This window comes from Vulpes vulpes, chromosome 14, assembly GCF_048418805.1.
Source record: "Vulpes vulpes isolate BD-2025 chromosome 14, VulVul3, whole genome shotgun sequence".
NCBI classification, from domain to species: Eukaryota; Metazoa; Chordata; class Mammalia; order Carnivora; family Canidae; genus Vulpes; species Vulpes vulpes.
Window position 1 is genome coordinate 30424598 of NC_132793.1, and position 16921 is coordinate 30441518.

Here is a 16921-nt window from a genome sequence, read left to right on the forward strand (position 1 = left end):
GGGCATTTCCAAGAGGGGCTCAGGAGGAGGCCAGGACTAAAGTGTGTCTCTGGTATTTGGCAATTAGGAGGCATTTCTTGGAGGGTAAAATTGAGGGTGATGCAATGAAACTGGTAAGCGTGTTGAGAGAAAGTGTGTGTGGGGGGATGGCAGTGGACACAAGCTTGGCTGCTAATGCCCCTCCTGTGGCCTGGCCTCCTAGTATTCATCTTTATTTCTTGGGTGACTCTGCCACAGGGACAGCGCCTTTCTTCCCTCTTTTCATCTCTTTGCCTGCTGCCTTCTTTCCAGATTGGCTTCTTGGGCAGGTTCAGTCAGGGCAGTGTTGGCTTTGGGCAGCAGGGGGAGGTGGTGGCTCGCAGGCCTGAGCAGAGGTCAGGAGGGAGGCAGTAGGGCATTCTGAATGAGGGTGGGATGGTCATGCCATGGCTGGCCTGATTTCTTGAAGCTACTAGGCTTGGGCTGCTTGAGGACATGGGAGCTTCAGGCTCCCACTCTCATTTTGCCATGGAAGCAGGAGCAAGAAGACAAGTGTCTATTGCCCTGCACCTCCCTCCTCTCCCACCCCTCCTCCTCCTCCCTGCCTGGCTGAGCCAGCACTTTTTTCTTCTCTCCTTTATCTGCTCGAAAAGTACAGGGTGTTCTGTTTCTCCTGTGCATACAGATCAAGGAGCGGATGTTATTTATTTATTTATTTCCCAAAGGCAAGAGAAGGACGGGCAGGCATGAAGGAGCATTAAGTGAGTCTTCTTCCTCCATAAGCCACTTTTTCATAAAATTAAAACAAATGAACAAACAAAACAATAACAACAACAAAAAAACCTGATAGAAAAAGATGCCACAAACCAACAGAAAACAAGTTGCTTCTCACCCCCTCCTCTACACTCTGGCTGGAGATAACAGAGCACTGGAAGGTCCAGTTCAGGGGTTAGCTGAGGGCCTGGCACACAGTAGGTGTTCCTGCACATGATTTTTCTCTGCCTCTTTCAGTTTGGACACAAGGATGTGTTGGCTCCATGGGTTGATGTGGGGGCCCCTGGGATAGACTCCTCATCCCTCTGCCCTCTGTGGGCTGTGCATAGGGCTTTTCAGGCTCCTTGGCAGTCCCATCTGGGACAAGGCCTTGGAGGGAACTGGGCTGTGGGATTCCTTGTGAAAATCAGAGGTGCAGGTGACCCACCTGGCCCTTGCTTCCCTACTTCTACCGTGTGCCCCGTGTTCAAGTTTAAGTCTCTGTCTGGTAACATTGGGAGCTCAGGGTCTTCCTGTGTTCATCTGAAAGGCAAAGTACCCACCTGCCACATCCCACTGTGCATTTCTGAACCCCAACCCAAAGGCACCCTGCTTATAATTTACAGATGCCTTTCACACTTGAGGCTTTGGCAAATATTGCCAATCTTGTGACAAACGTCCACGTAGGGACTTATTTGACTATCACAACAAGGTAGTGAGGACAAGCCGGCCACTTTTGAGTTTAGCCAGGAAGCTCAAGTAGCCTGCTGGGAAGGTGCTGCATCCCATCTGTTCCTTCCCCTATTCAGCTTCCAGATGAACTAGACCCGGGGTTTTCAGAAGCAGCGGCCCACAGAGACTGGAGGTTCTATGAAGTGACTTCTGAAGGGAGTGGGGACCCCCCTCCCCGCCGCTCTGGACCCCACGGGAGTTTTTCAAGAAGTGTGGGGGGGTACCAGGTGTGAGACCCCTGCGGCAGTCCCCTTTTGTGGTACAAGCGAGGCGGTTTTGGAGGGTGGTCCCGGGGCAGGGGGTGCAGATGGAGCCCGGAGAGCAGCACGCAGTGTCCCGGTCCTGGCTTGAGGTGCGGGGGGGGGGGGGGGGGGGGCGGGGGGCTCCAGTGGTGGTCGCATCGCGGGGAGCGGGGAGCGGGGCAGCCGGGCAGGTGGCGGCAGCAGCAGCTCTGAGCGCCGGTGCGTGTTTACCAACCTGACGCCGGCCGCGTCGCCCCAACACCCCCCCTCCCCCCGCAGGCGCGCTGGCCCCGGGGCGGGCAGCCACACCCTCTCCTCTAAATTTAGTCCCCGGAAGGAGAACCTGGGCCCGCGGGTGGGAGGGCAGGACGCGAGCCGCAGCCCGGGCTCCCAGAACCCCACAGCGCCCACTGGAGGGGGCGGGGAGGGACCGAGGGAGGAGGGAGGGGACCGCAGGGGCGACTGCCGACCGGCTCCCCTGGAAGGAGGGTGGGGAACCCCGGCCCCGGAGACCCGGCCTCGGAGGGCCCCGCCGCGGGCGCCACCTCCCGGCCGCCTGGGGAAGCGCTGGGCGCCCGCGGCCGGCCTCGGTCTGCGGGTTTGCAGGTTGTTCGCGGGCGGGAGGCGGGGACGTGGCGTCCTAGCCCCGGTGCCGGTGCCCGAGCGCGTCGGCAGGCGGCCGAGCAGCTGCGCAGCCTCCTCGGCCTACTTAGAAAAAAACCCCTTTGCTAAACCTATGCGAAAGAGATGTTGGAGGGTGCGGTGCAAGGTGGGACGGGAGCTCTAGGGGTCAGACCAGGAGGCGTGAGAAGGAAGTCCGTGGGGGAGCTTCTTTGCTTTCTACCCCCCGCCCCCGTTTTGGGCCAGAAATGGGATTTCCGAATAGTGATCGAGGTATACACATACATATAACAAATGGCACAAATCCTGAACGTCCCAGTCAGTGGATGTTTAAATGTACACTGTGTGGCCACCAGTCAGATCGAGATGCATATTCCTTCCACCCCAGAAAGTTTCCTCTTGACATTATTCTCTTTTAAAGATTCATTCATTCATTCATTCATTCATTCATGAGACACACAGAGAGAGGCAGAGACATAGGCAGAGGGAAAAGTAGGTGCCCTAAGGAGAGCCCAATTAGGGGATCCATCCTAGGACCCTGGAATTAGGCTCTAAGCCAAAGACAGATGCTCAACCACTGAGCCACCCAGGCGTCCCACCTCCTGACTCTTTCCAGTCATTCCCTTTTCAGTGGTTCCCTTCCTCCCAATCTCTCTTCTGTCCTCACCTTTTCATGAGCTTCACCTAAGTGGAGTCATACAATATGTACTCTTTTGTCTCTGGCTTCTTTTGTTCAATGTAATGGCCAAGGGTATCCATGATTTGATGCTTTTTTTTGCTGAAGAATATTCCCTTGAATGAAAATGCTACACATAACACAATTTATTTGTCCATTTTTCTGTCTGTGGCTGGACCTTTTGGGCTGCTTCTGGGTTTTTTTTTTTTTTTTTTTTTGCTTTTATAAATAAAGCTGCTATGAACATTCTTTAGCATGTCAATTTGATGGACTCTGCCCTGCTTCTTTTGGGTTTATTCTTGGGGATGTGACTGCTATGTCATTGGAAGGGTTATGCTGAGCTTTATTAGGTATGAGAGACAGTTTTTTTTTTTTAAAGATGTATTTATTTATGATAGACATAGAGAGAGAGAGAGGCAGAGACACAGGAGGAGGGAGAAGCAGGCTCCATTCAGGGAGACCGACGTGGGACTCAGTCCTGGGACCCCAGGATCGCGTCCTGGGCCAAAGGCAGGCGCTAAACTGCTGAGCCACCCAGGGATCCCTGAGAGACAGTTTTTTATGCCCCCTGTCCACTCCACCGCCCAGCAGCCACCTTCCGCCCACCCTTCTTCCTCTATTGTTAGGTCCTAAATGCTGTTAGAGTCTGGAGCTTCTGCCACTGAAACCTCAGCAAAGACCATTGGAATCAAAGTTGCTTGGGGCAGAGGGGGAATAGGGACAGGATCAGAGCTGAGTGGCTCCTTGGGATGGCCCACAGACACCTTCAAACCCTTGTGGTCACTCTGGGAATAGAAGGGTAGCCTCTCCCAGCACTGGGGTAACTCAGGGACCCCCCTTGGCCTCCCAGCCATCAGCTTTCTAGCCTGGCGTCTCTGGACAAGCTGGCTAGTGTAACTGTCAATTTGATGTCTGGCCTCTGGTGCCATGGGTCCTCACAGTCCACCGTTTCCTGGGCTCCTTGCTGCTTTGCGGTGACTGAGGGGCTGGGTGGCTGGAGAAAACAACCAGAGACCTACCCGGAATAGCAGAGGCTTGTCCGATACCAGCCTCGTGGCACTCTCTCGGGGGGGGGGGGAGGGCTTTGTCCTGCCCACCAAATTGCCACTTCTTTCAGGCTGTGAAAGACAACAGAAAGGAGAGGAGAGAAGGAGGAGGAGAGAAGGAGGTAAAGGAGAGTGCCAGGGAAGAACCACGCAAGGGAGGGAAAGTAGAGGCTCCAGTGCTGTGTATGCAAGAGTCCTGAGGTCTGTGGGAGCATCCTGGGGTCCATGTGAGCATCCTAAGGTCTGTGTGAGGATCTGGGGTTGGTGTGACCTGGACCACAGTAGCTGTATTTGGGCAGGCTGGTTCAGGGTCAGTGGTGTCAACAGTTTCTCCTGACTTTGGCCTTTTTGGTCATTCCTAACTGGCTCTTGTCACAAGTGTGAGGAAGAGGCAGTGCCTAGCAGGCTTGGGATGGGATTGATGGATTTCAGGGGCTTAGAGTGGGCTTCCAGCAGTCCTGCTTGCTCGTGGGGGCTCACAGTGTATCTTCCCTACCTCTTTTCTTCCCTCTGTTCTCCTCCCTGCCATGTTCTTGGGACATGGCTCCTCTGGTCCAGGTCTCAGGAGGAACAGGAGGGCTCGAGTTCTCCCCCTTTGAGGACAGAGCTCACGAGTGTTCCTTAGGGCAGGTGGGCAGTGAAGGCAGAGCAGGTAAGCTGTGATACCCCTGCCCCCTGCAGGTTCCTAGGAGGCCAGTGCGGACGGTATGCAAAGTTGTGAATCCAGTGGCGACAGTGCGGATGACCCTCTCAGTTGTGGCCTACGGAGAAGGGGACAGCCTCGTGTGGTGGTGATTGGTGCTGGCTTGGCTGGCCTGGCTGCAGCCAAAGCACTTCTGGAGCAGGGCTTCACGGATGTCACTGTGCTTGAGGCTTCCAGCTGCATCGGAGGCCGTGTGCAGAGTGTGAAACTTGGTAAGTGCCTCCACTCCCTGACTCCTAAGCCAAGGTCATCTTTTATCCTTCAGTGCTTCAACCCTGCCTGAAATCTCATTATTTTGGTTTTCCCCCTGCATTAAATGTTCCATCATACATGCTGGCTGGGCATTACCAGAAGCTTCCGTTGCCCTTTGAGCAGCCCTCTGAGGTGGGCGGGATGGGGCTCTGGCCTTTGTTTTTAGAACATGACCTAAGATCACAGTGTTTAGGAAGGAGAGGACCCAGACCAAACTGTCTTATCAGTGGGTGGACCAGTTTGTACTTCACAAGAAGAGGAATTCTGTACGTTTTTATTAGTCATTAACTCTTTTTTTTTTTTTTTTTTTTTTTATGATAGTCACAGAGAGAGAGAGAGAGGCAGAGACACAGGCGGAGGAAGAAGCAGGCTCCATGCACCGGGAGCCCGATGTGGGATTCGATCCGGGGTCTCCAGGATCGCGCCCTGGGCCAAAGGCAGGCGCCAAACCGCTGCGCCACCCAGGGATCCCCAGTCATTAACTCTTGAGTGTGAATTAGTATATCGTGACTGAGAGCTAGTCCTAGGACAATTAGGGGCTCAGGGCAATAGAGGTGGTTGGGATTTGTGGGTGATGGGCAGATCTTAGGCTTGTCTGGGAAGAGGTTCTGTCTAGGTTGCAGGTAATGAAGACTCTGCATTTCACCAGGGATAGATTTCACCAGGGGTCCTAAAGGGTGGGGAACTTGCCTGAAATGTAGCTGGAGGTCAGCGTCTCCCAGCCAGGGGATCTGACCACTGAGAGTCTGAGTGGGTAGGGACCATGCATGATGGCCTAAAGCACATGCTATGTTGACCCTCCAGGAGATTTTGTATCAGTGTCTATTCCCACATGGGGCAGCAAGGCCATGCTGACATTATGTGCCCACATTTGATGGATGTGGAAACTGACTTTGGGACATAGGTGGTCAGGCTTAGAATGAGCAGACGCTGAGGACACATATGGGGCCCTTTTTTCTTTCAGAAACTTTGATACATTGCGAGTCTTCTAGAGCATTTCCTGGAAGGCGTATATGAGGTTGCGTCTGTCTTCTGCTGGCACACACAGGAGTGTGTGTTGGCAGTGAGGATGAAAGTGCTGTCCAAGGCACTCATAAACCTGGGGACAGCCAGGAGGGAAGCCCTGGGATTCTTTGCTCGACATCTGATTGGCTGGCTGGGAGCCTTAGGGAAGGGGCAGCTCCAGTTGTGGTTCTTGAGTCTTGATAAGACATTCAGTGTGTGACATAGAAGCAGAAGATAAGAGGACTCATGTCCCAGTCTTGGTGGTCACTGATAGCTGAGACTTACCGTGCATGGTACAGGCAGTGAGGTGGAAGTGCAGAGCTACAGGACACTGAGGGGGATGCACCATGTATTGGTGGCAGAAGCCTTCCTGAGTTGGGGGAGCTTGGTGATCGGGGGAGTTGGGTGAGCAGAAGAAGGAAGGGGCAGTATGTGTAGAGTGATATATGTGAAGAAGATTGAGGCAGACCCCGCCAGGAGCCGGGAGAGCATACCCAGGGAAGGACGAATTTGCATGTGTTGTGTGTAGTCATGCAGGGCTGAAAGCCCAGGCTGCAGCTGGACCTGCTGCGGTGTGAGATGGTAGCTGTCAATCTCAGGGGTGTTGAGCAGGTGTCGAGGGCCAGAGGCTCCGGGAATGCTGTGGGGTAGATGAAGAGATGGCGCTGGTGCCCTTCAATTCAGGGGTGTCAAGGATCACAGCACAGAGGGGCAGATAGAAGAGGTCTTTAGATTGGGGCCTGCTCACCCTGCGTCCTCACAGAGCCTCACAAATAGCGGTGGGATGCTGACCTTGCTGCTGACCTCAAGCTGCTCACCTCATTCCTGCTTGTGCCACGTGTGGAGCCAGGAAGGGTGCCCCAGGCTTGGATGTTCCTACCCAGTGACTGTGTAATTTGGAGCTCCCTGGCATGCCCTGGGGAGGACCCATGCTCCTCACCAAGTGCTGGTCCCCTTCTTCTCTTGGGAGCTCAAAATCAGGCAAGATACCTTGGGGAACCCCAAGCCTGGAGATAGGGCACTGGGTTTTTCGTTTTCTTGTGCCTTCAGTCTGCCCACTTTTCCTGGACAAAGAGACATACACATTCCTGCCTCTTCCTTCATAGACACTGGGAAATTCTGTCTCACTGGCTGTGGCATGAGGTTGATTGCCTTTTCTCTTGTGTGTGTTTGGCACATAGCATATACAGGGCTATTTTTAGTAACTGGTAGTTTAATTAGACACAACCCAGGAGAGGGAAGGTACACACAAAAAGGAATGTCCAGTTCCTGTGGTGAGGGGTGATACTGTTGTCTGTTATGGTGTATCAGATAGCTATTGCTGCATAACAAATCACCCCCAATTGTAGCAACTTAAAACAGCATCATGTTATTTGCTTAAATTCTGTGGGTCAAGAATTTGGGCTGGACTCATCTAGGTGGTTCTTTTGTTGTTCTTGCCTGGGATCTCCCATTCAGCTGCAGTCATCTGGTGGCTTGATTGGGATTGGTTTGTCTAAGACAGCCTTGCCCATTTGTCTGCTGGTTGGCACTGGCATTTGGCTGAGCCACACATCTCCAGCAGGATAAGCCTCTCCAGCATGGTCACATTCTAAGACAGGGAATGTGGAAGCCATGATATCTCTTGAGGCCTTGGCTCTGAAGTCACAGACATCACTGCATTCTATTAATCAAAGCAAGTCACAAGTCCAGCTCAGATTCAAGGGGATGGGGAAATAGACCCCACCTCTTGATGGGAGGACTAGCAAGGTCACGTTGCAAAGGGCCATGTGTACACAGATAGGAGGAATTATTATGATCATCTTGGCAAAAAAGTTAACTGCACATGATTTCTTGAATCAGTCCTCCAAAACAAAACAAAATGCAAAAAATATGTTCCTCTCTTCTCCTTTCATTGTTTCAGCTTCCTTGAGAGCTAGGCAAGGAAGGAGACAGTGTGCCACAGTCCCTGTAGCATCAGAAGAGGAAACTGAGGTCCAGAGTTAGCATGCCTCAAAGCATCTGGTACTTTCGCTGTGGATGGGGTGGTAGAACCAGCCCCAGCCCTAGTCCAGTCTCAGCTTGGGTCCAGGAGTTGCCCCCTACCCTAGTCAGACTTCCAGGGTTCTGTCATGTTCTTCTGCCTTAGGATGAGAGAGATTAATCTCTGGAAGTCTATTTTAGACTGCCTGGGGAGTCCTTGGGGAGAAGTATTCCAAACTAGAATGTTAACTGTCTCTTCTCTGCCCCAGACTGAGTTGGGAGGGGGGCCACTTTCTGTCTGTGACGGGGCTTAGAGTCTGGGGCCCTTGGAGATGTTGAGGAATTGGAGTAAGGTCAGATGAGGACCTTGAGCCAGAGGCCCTCCTCCTGGGTCTCCTTACTGGGTATTTCAGGTAACTTCACTCCCCTTACTGGGACCACTGTATCCTCAGGTGCCCACAGAATATCTCCTGAGTCACCAATGAGGAAGGAGGGTCCAGTGTCTGGTGCTGTGTTAGACAAAGACAGGATGGACAAAGAGAGCCTTCTAACTAGTCCAGTGAAGTAACTGGGGCAATCGCAAAGTTATTCAGGGTGGCAGTTATCTCAGCCGTGAAGCAGAACCCATATTGTGCTACATGTAGTTTCCACTGGGAACGTTTCCCTGAAGACTTTGATTGGTTGCCAGACAAGGACCTGACTCCCTTCCTGCCCTATTGTGGGGGTGAAAGGATCCTCTTGGAGGAAGAAGGGTGAGGTAGTGTTCTGGCCCTCTCTGAAGGAGTCCCTGCCCCTCTAAGGGCCTATTGTTGTCACCATCAGGACACGCCACCTTTGAGTTGGGAGCCACCTGGATCCATGGCTCCCATGGGAATCCCATCTATCATCTAGCAGAAGCCAATGGCCTCCTGGAAGAGACAACTGATGGGGAGCGCAGCGTGGGCCGCATCAGCCTCTACTCCAAGAATGGCGTGGCCTGCTACCTCACCAACCGTGGCCGCAGGATCCCCAAGGACGTGGTTGAGGAATTCAGCGATTTATACAACGAGGTGAGGTGTTAGCAAGGCAGCCGGGCACATGAGTTGTGTGAGGCAGGGAGCACATTGGCAGAATGGGGGGAGTTGTGTGACCTGTGGTGGTCTTCTGTGATTCTGGCCATGTTTTTGCATACTCTGTGGGTCCTGTATTTGGAAAATCAGGACAATTTGAGGACAGAATGGAGATTATGAGTGGAGAAGTAGTAGGTAAGAGACCATTGATATAGATGATTAAATATTTCTTTAGAAAGGCCTTAAACATCTTTTATTAGAGGGGGCCTGGGTGGTTCAGTTGGTTGAGCATCTGACTCTTGATTTCAGCTCAGATCATGATCTTGAGATCCTGGGATCGGCTGCATTGGGCTCTGCATTCTGTGGGAGACTGCTTAAAGATTTCTCTCCTTCTCCCTCTGCCCCTCCCCTTGCTCTCTCAAATAAATAAATAAATCTTAAAAAATATTTTGTTAGATTTATTACTAGGTGCTTCAATGGTGATTATTGTTATTGCTTTTGGATACTCTTGTAAGTGGTGATTTTTTTTAATTTTATTTTCTAATTTTTCCAGCATATAGAACTATAACTGATTATTATATATTAATTTTAGCTACCCTGATAAAGTATTATTTTTATGCTAATATTATGTCAACATATTAGTTTATATTCTAATATTATTTTAGAATTTTGTGTATATAATACTATACAAAAAATGATAATTTTGTTTGTTTCTTTCTAATCCTCAGGCCTGCATTGTGCAGTAGAACTTTCTATAATAATGGAGATGCTTTAGACCCATATTATCCAGTAGGGTAATCATTAGCTACATGTGAGTCTTGAGCTCTTGAAATGTAGCTACTAATACTGAGGAACTAAGTATTTAATTACTTTTAAATTGCTACCAGTGTTTAGTATCTACTCTTTTGGACAGCACAGCCTGAGACAACCTATTTCTTTTCTTGCCATATTGCACTGGCTAGTGTCTCCAGTACAGTGTTGGATAGAAGTGGCAATGGCACACATCTTTGTCTAATTCAGGTTTAAAATTTTTTTTTTAAAGATTTTATTTGTTTATTCATGACAGACACAGAGAGAGAGGCAGAGACATAGGCAAAGGGAGAAGAAGGCTCCTTGCAAGGAGCCTGATGTGGGACTTGATCCCAGGACCCTGGGATCATGACCTGAGCTGAAGGCTGATGCTCAACCACTGAGCCACCCAGGAGCCCCTAATTCAGATTTTTAAAAAAATGTTCACGCTTTTAGTATCTTTCAGTGGTGCTGTGAACTGCACTTAAAGAGCAAGGTAGCATGTAGGTCCTGCCTTCTGATAGCTTGTCATTTGTAGTGTAATGATCTTTCACTTCAGGTCAGTAAATTGGCCAACAAGCACCAGTTGCACGTTTTCTGTCACTCCGGCATGGGAAAGGAGAAATGACTCTTGCTTTGGGGATAGTCCTTGCTCAGTGGAGGGCAGGCACACAGTGACTTCTGTGTGTGCACCCACAAGATATGTTGCATGCAGTCCCATGGTATTTTTTGTTCTCGCTCATGGACAAAGAGACCAAATTGCTAATGAGCAGATAAGGACTAGTATTCTTCAAAGTAGACCTTTCTGGCTTACTGAGAATTAGTCACATCCTGATTTCCAGGTCATTGTGAGTGCTTTAAGCATGGATGCCTCTTGAGAATGACTTTCAGGGTCTATGACTTGCTCATTCTCTTAAATGTGCTTAAAAGTAGATCATCATCAGCGTCTGTTTGTGGGTTTGATTTTTGAAAGCTAGGAGTGTGAGCTGTGGAGAGTAGGATGGTTAAGGTGGGTTATCAGTTGGAGCCGTGATACTTTGGTTCAGAAGGAGGAAGTGTTAGCCATGAGGAAAGAGAGATTTCCTTGTGTGGCCCTTAACCAATGCTGGAGGCCATTCTGAAGAGGCATGCTCTAAGCATGTGAAGTCCTGCCTGAGGGTGGCTTCATAATAAATATGCAGCCTTCCTTTGAAGGTGATGATTTTGAAGGGCTGCTCATTTGAATCTATTATATTGGTTAACAAATAAATGAGTTTGTGCACTAGTATCATATAGAACTTGGTCCCTTGAAGCAAGACTACTTTGATTCAAATGCTAGTTCTATCATTTATTAGTTGTATGATTTTGAGCAAGTTCTTGAGGCTCTCTGACTCTTTCCTCACCTGTAAAATGGACATAGTTAAATCTACTTCAGAGTGTTGTGAGGATTAAATGAGATCCTGATGAAAAGCGCTTAATGAAAATTGGGGTAAGTATTAGTTGTCACAGGCTTGTACCATTTCCTTTGGTCACATTGGGAAGATGTAATTTAATCCAGGACAGGAGACTAGTTATATGACAAAGCCATGTTCAGTTAAGGCTGACCCGGTTGGTTTTTGACACAAAGAATCATGTAGATAGACTAAATTTATCACTCCCAGCTGTACATTCCAGCTTTTAGTCAACATGAGCTGAAGACTGGCTACCATGTTGCTTATCACCAAAGGAAAAAACCCAGGGAGGAGGAGGCAAGCTGAAAGCCTGACTCCTTGGCAGTTAGTTGCCGGATGAGGAATTTGCTGAGGACTCCAGTTAAGGCCAAATGCCCAGCATCTTGTGACTGTAGGGAGGAAAAGCAAACAATTTAACTCCTTTTCTTCTTTATATTATATACTCAGAGACATGTTTAATTCATATTTCTATCTCATGTAGAGGCTTTTCCCTTGAGTGGAATGGTGAGGGATGGGCAATGTCACCTTCCTTCCTCTACTGTGCAGCCCCAGGGCCTATACCAGGGCTGGGGTACAGGGCAGACATCATTGCCATGAACGTGGGCTGACCAAGTTCAAACTCACTTTAGGAGGGGGAGTCACACAAATTGGCACCAGTCACAGAGTTTGGCCAAAGAGCCCACATCTGTCAGTGTACTGGGAGGGAGAGTGGGTGTGCGCTCATGCTCACAACCCTTCAGTGATACCAGGGTGCAGAGTTCTTGACATGACTCTTAATCTCTCCTACTCCACCCCCTGCCTGTCTTTTCAAAGTTATCTCTTGTAACTTTCTCTTTCCTCGCTGTCCACTTCTACAAGACTGAGCCACTTGCATTCTCTCTCCTCTCCCTCATCTTTTCCTCTCTCTCTCACTGCCACCTGTCCGAGGTCATCTGGGCTGATCTCACAACCCTTGTGTTCTTCCCTGTCACAGAGCATCATGTAGAAACCATTTGAGTGAGGGCAGGGGAATGTCCATCTTGCTCACCATTATAATCTGTGTTTGGCACAGCCTAGTACATGTTTGTTGAGTGAATGTTGGGGCTCAGAGCTTGCCCTTTGGGGATGCCATGCCTGAACCAAGGCTCACTTACACTTTCCTCAGGGAGACCAGCCCAATGTTTGGTGGGAGTTATGTACCCCGCAGGCAGGAGAGGCAGCAGGACTGTGCTCCAAGGGCCTGTTTGTTGCTCTGTTGATAAGGTGTGGGTTGAAGTTCTTGCCAGAATATGCCTGTGAAATGTATTTTCATTCCTCGGCACACTGGGGCCTCCCTCCTGCCACACATCTTGCCCCAACATAAGTCTTGGTTCTGAAGTAAAAGGGGCACTTCGTGTGCACCCAAGCAGAGCCTGGGAGGATCTCCTGGGAGCTCAGATTTCAGGGCTCCTTCTGCTCCCTTTCCCCCCCAGACACTGGCCCCCTGGGAGAGGGTGAAGCAGAAAGGCTCAGGCAGGAGTGGCAGGGAAAGGATTTGGGTATGTGGTTCTGAGAAAAAAGAAATGCATGCAGACCTGGGTTCTCTAGTGGTTGGTCTGCGTGGCCACACGGTTCCTCTCCCACTAGGTACCAAATATTCCACTTTATTTTCAGCAAGGGCCCAGCAAGTGAGCCTCCAGGGCTCCCTTCCTCCCTCACAGACCCAGGAAGGTCCTAGAGGGCAGTCCTGGAAGCAAGGAGGCTGGCTACCCAGGGCAGCTTGCCAGCCTGAACGTTGGCCCTGTTGGTACAGCCTGAGTGCAGCACTAAGTGCCACACTGACTCACCAAGGAAGAGGAGCTGTGGGCTCAGCCTATCTGGGGACACCTGGAAGGTGTGGACTTTTGAGTTGGGGTTCTTTGGCCTGAGATGGAGGTGGGGCGAGGGAGTGTGTTTCCAGTCTCCTGGGATCTCTCTGGCAGGTCTATAACTTGACCCAGGAGTTCTTCCGGCATGGTAAACCTGTCAATGCTGAGAGTCAGAACAGCGTGGGGGTGTTCACCCGGGAGGAGGTGCGCAACCGCATCAGGGATGACCCTGAGGACCCGGAGGCCACCAAGTGCTTGAAGCTCGCCATGATCCAACAGTACCTCAAGGTATCCTTGTGTGCCCAGAGCTTTGTTGAATACGGGTGCCAGTGGGAGGAAGATGGATTCTGAGGAGTCTGGGTCCAAGGGGGTGGTGCTGCTTTGAGGCCCTGTTTGACCCCGGCCAGGCCCTGGTGGTCACCCAGCTCCTCTCTGGCTCTTCCCACAGGTGGAGAGCTGTGAGAGTAGCTCACACAGCATGGACGAGGTGTCCCTGAGCGCCTTTGGGGAGTGGACCGAGATCCCCGGGGCCCACCATATCATCCCTTCCGGCTTCATGCGGGTTGTGGAGCTGCTGGCTGAGGGCATCCCCACCCATGTCATCCAGCTGGGGAAACCTGTCCGCTGTGTGCACTGGGACCAGGCCTCGGCCCGCCCCCGGGGCCCTGAGATTGAGCCCCGAGGCGAAGGTGACCACAATCTTGACGCCGGGGAGGGCGACCAGGGGGGAGAGGAGCCCCAGGGGGATGGGCGGGATGAGGACAAGCAGTGGCCAGTGCTGGTGGAGTGTGAGGACTGTGAGGTGATCCCGGCGGACCATGTGATCGTGACCGTGTCGCTGGGTGTGCTCAAGAGGCAGTACACCAGCTTCTTCCGGCCAGGCCTGCCTGCTGAGAAGGTGGCTGCCATCCACCGCCTGGGCATCGGCACCACTGACAAGATCTTTCTGGAATTTGAGGAGCCCTTCTGGGGCCCCGAGTGCAACAGCCTACAGTTTGTGTGGGAGGACGAGGCGGAGAGCCGCACCCTCACCTACCCACCTGAGCTCTGGTACCGCAAGATCTGTGGCTTTGACGTGCTCTACCCACCTGAGCGCTATGGCCACGTGCTGAGCGGCTGGATCTGCGGGGAGGAGGCCCTTGTCATGGAGAAGTGCGATGACGAGGCGGTGGCTGAGATCTGCACAGAGATGCTGCGGCAGTTCACAGGTATGTTCTCCGTGCCTTGGGCCTGCACTGGCCTCCCAGCTCTGGTCCACCCCCCAGCCCCTGGTCCTGTCCCATCCTCTGCTCCATCCTCTGCATCTCCTGCACCTGCTGGATCTCTCCGCAGCCCCAGACTGTGCCACTGAGCTGAGGGGCATGCCTACTGGGAGAGCTGCCTAAAGGGGTGCAGGGCTGGGCTCATAGATGGCAGGCTCCTCCCCACTATCCGCCTTGGAACTTGAAACATGCAGAACCATGGGCACTGTGTTTCTTCTAAGGGGTGATGGTAAAAAAAAACTCAGGTATCACCCCCAAACCTCAGATTGCCCATTTCCTACTCATACTGTCCTGCTCTGAGATGGATTTGCATTTCATTGTCTGATTCTTTTAGTTGAACACTTTTCATCCATTGTCCCAGAAAAGCTTGGTGAGAGCCCCTGAAATGGGAAGAGGAAACATGATGAGCTGGAATATTTTTTCCTGTAGGAAAATTAGGGCTCCTAAGTGATGAGCTGTTTTGTCGGGATAGCAGGGTATCGGTTGGTTCCACAAGGAGGCACTTTGAGCTAAACAGCTAGAGCCCAAGCCTTGCTCCCTCCTCCTGCGTCTCCCCTGCCTCCCCGCAGGGGCCTGGCCTTGGTGGACTGGTGGTTGCCTGCTCAGTGGTGTCTTCTGTGTGCAGCCATTTCTTATCTTCCTTCCTCTTGGCTCTTCCCCAACAGGGAACCCCAACATTCCAAAACCGCGGCGAATCCTGCGCTCAGCCTGGGGCAGCAACCCATACTTCCGAGGCTCCTATTCGTACACGCAGGTGGGCTCCAGTGGGGCAGACGTAGAGAAGCTGGCCAAGCCTCTGCCATACACTGAGAGCTCCAAGATGGCGGTGAGCATGGGTGCAGGGTGAGGAGGGCCTGTGGGGCTGGGGGCAGGGGTTTTGTATGCGGGTTTGGTTGGCCTGGGAGAGGGCGGGCGGTGCTCACGGAGGGGTGCCAAGCTGAGATGGATGGAGTAACTTCTGTGTTGAAGGAGAAAAGAAAGACGTGCACTTAACATCTGGAAGAAAAGATGGGATCAAATTGAGATGTTAAACGCTTTATTGAGGTTGTAAGAGCTGAGCCATTTCATGCTCTGCTGTCCTATATGGTAGCCATTAACCACATTTAATTGAAATTAACTAATTAAAATTGAAATTAATATATTAAATATTTAGTTCCTTGGTTGCACTGGCCACATTTCAAATTTGATAGTCACATGTGCCTAGTGGCTGCGGTGTGAGAACATTTCTATCATCATGGAAAGTTCTGTTGGACAGCAGTGATTCAATAAGAAGTAAGTTTCCCCAATATGTTTTATTTACTTTTCCCCCTAATATGTTTCAGAAAATAAAATAAAAAATACCCTCCCCCAAATTATATCAAGTCTATAATAAATAATAGAGAAAAATAATAAATCTGAGAGAAACGTTGTATATATTTCTGTTCTTATAAAGTGGATTTTGAGTTTCCCCCACCAAGCCTACACATACAATCAATGTTAGAACCCCAACAGAATTATATTTAAGACGATTCTTTGGTGTAATTGGTGAAGAAGATTTCCAGAATGTGTTGTGCATGCCCTGGAGATGCTCAGCAGGAGAGAGGAAGAGGCCCTTCCTGCTGCTACAGCCACCTTCCTGAAAACCAAACCTTCACTTGTCACCTGCATTGGTTAGGACTAGTGCCTACAGCACAAAGCAACACAACAGGAAAGTAACTGGTGCTTAAACCAGACAGTTTCCTTCTATCATACAAAGGGAAATCCCAGGTAGATGTCAGGACCCTGTATCATGGGCACCCAGCTCCATCTTCAGGGCCACTCTGTGGTTCTAGAGGGCTGTAAGGTTGCCACTCTCAAGTCTGTGACAGGTAGAGGGACAGAAGAGGGGAACCCCTCGGGGCTGAGTCAGTGCCTCTAAACAACAGTGCACTTGAAGCTGATTGGCCAGAACTTAGTCACCTGTCTATAGCAGCTGCTAAAGGGTTTGGGAAGTATCATTTTTATTCTGGATGACAATGGACCCAGTTAAAAATCAGGGCTTTGTTACTAGGAGAAAGAGGAGAATGGATGTGGGAGTAGGCAACTTGCCTTCTGCCACAATATGCACCCCACCCACCCCGCCCTCCTACAGCTTAACTGCCTCTGCAGCCTCCTTGTTGGTGGGTTAAAGCTTCCCTACTCAAAGTAAGTGGTCTGTGGACCAGCAGCACCAGCATCAAGTGAGAGTGCTTTCAAAATGCAGACTCACAGCACTCCCTAGACCTGCTGAATTAAAAACTACATTCTCCCAGGGTCCTCGGTTGGTGCCTTTGCACATTCAGTTTGAGATATAGTGAGATAAAAGCCTGAACTCAAGCTTGGGATGCAGGCACTCGTACTTCACCTGGATCCCACCTAGAGAGCTTGCTTTCTTAAGGTTGAGCCCTGGCTATACCAAAATTCTCACTGTCCCTTGCTCTGGTGCATTTTTGCCCCCGTTTTTCCTTCTTCCTGAAATGTCATTTGCTTATTTGTTTACCGAGCATCTTCTGAGAAGCAGCCTGATGGTCTTGTCCTCTGGGAAACTTTGTGCAACCCCCCGTACTGTGGGCCTCTTTTCTGGGCTCTCAGCACCT

At 50.9% G+C, this 16921-nt stretch overlaps 1 protein-coding gene across 6 annotated transcripts in view; it reads left to right on the forward strand.

Moving 5' to 3' along the window:
- The window catches only part of SMOX (spermine oxidase), a 49937-nt gene that overhangs the window by 20761 nt on the left and 12255 nt on the right, over nt 1-16921 (forward strand). For 5 of the 6 annotated variants that reach the window (XM_072736295.1, XM_072736294.1, XM_072736292.1 and 2 more), the window contains exons 2-6: nt 4731-4964; nt 8794-9020; nt 13180-13353; nt 13514-14273; nt 14993-15153. In XM_072736295.1, coding sequence (XP_072592396.1) covers nt 4757-4964; nt 8794-9020; nt 13180-13353; nt 13514-14273; nt 14993-15153 — 1530 coding nt within the window. In that variant the 5' untranslated portion in view covers nt 4731-4756. Of the gene's footprint in view, nt 1-4730; nt 4965-8793; nt 9021-13157; nt 13354-13513; nt 14274-14992; nt 15154-16921 lie in introns of those variants that run through there. The other variant, XM_072736298.1, reaches the window with a different exon arrangement.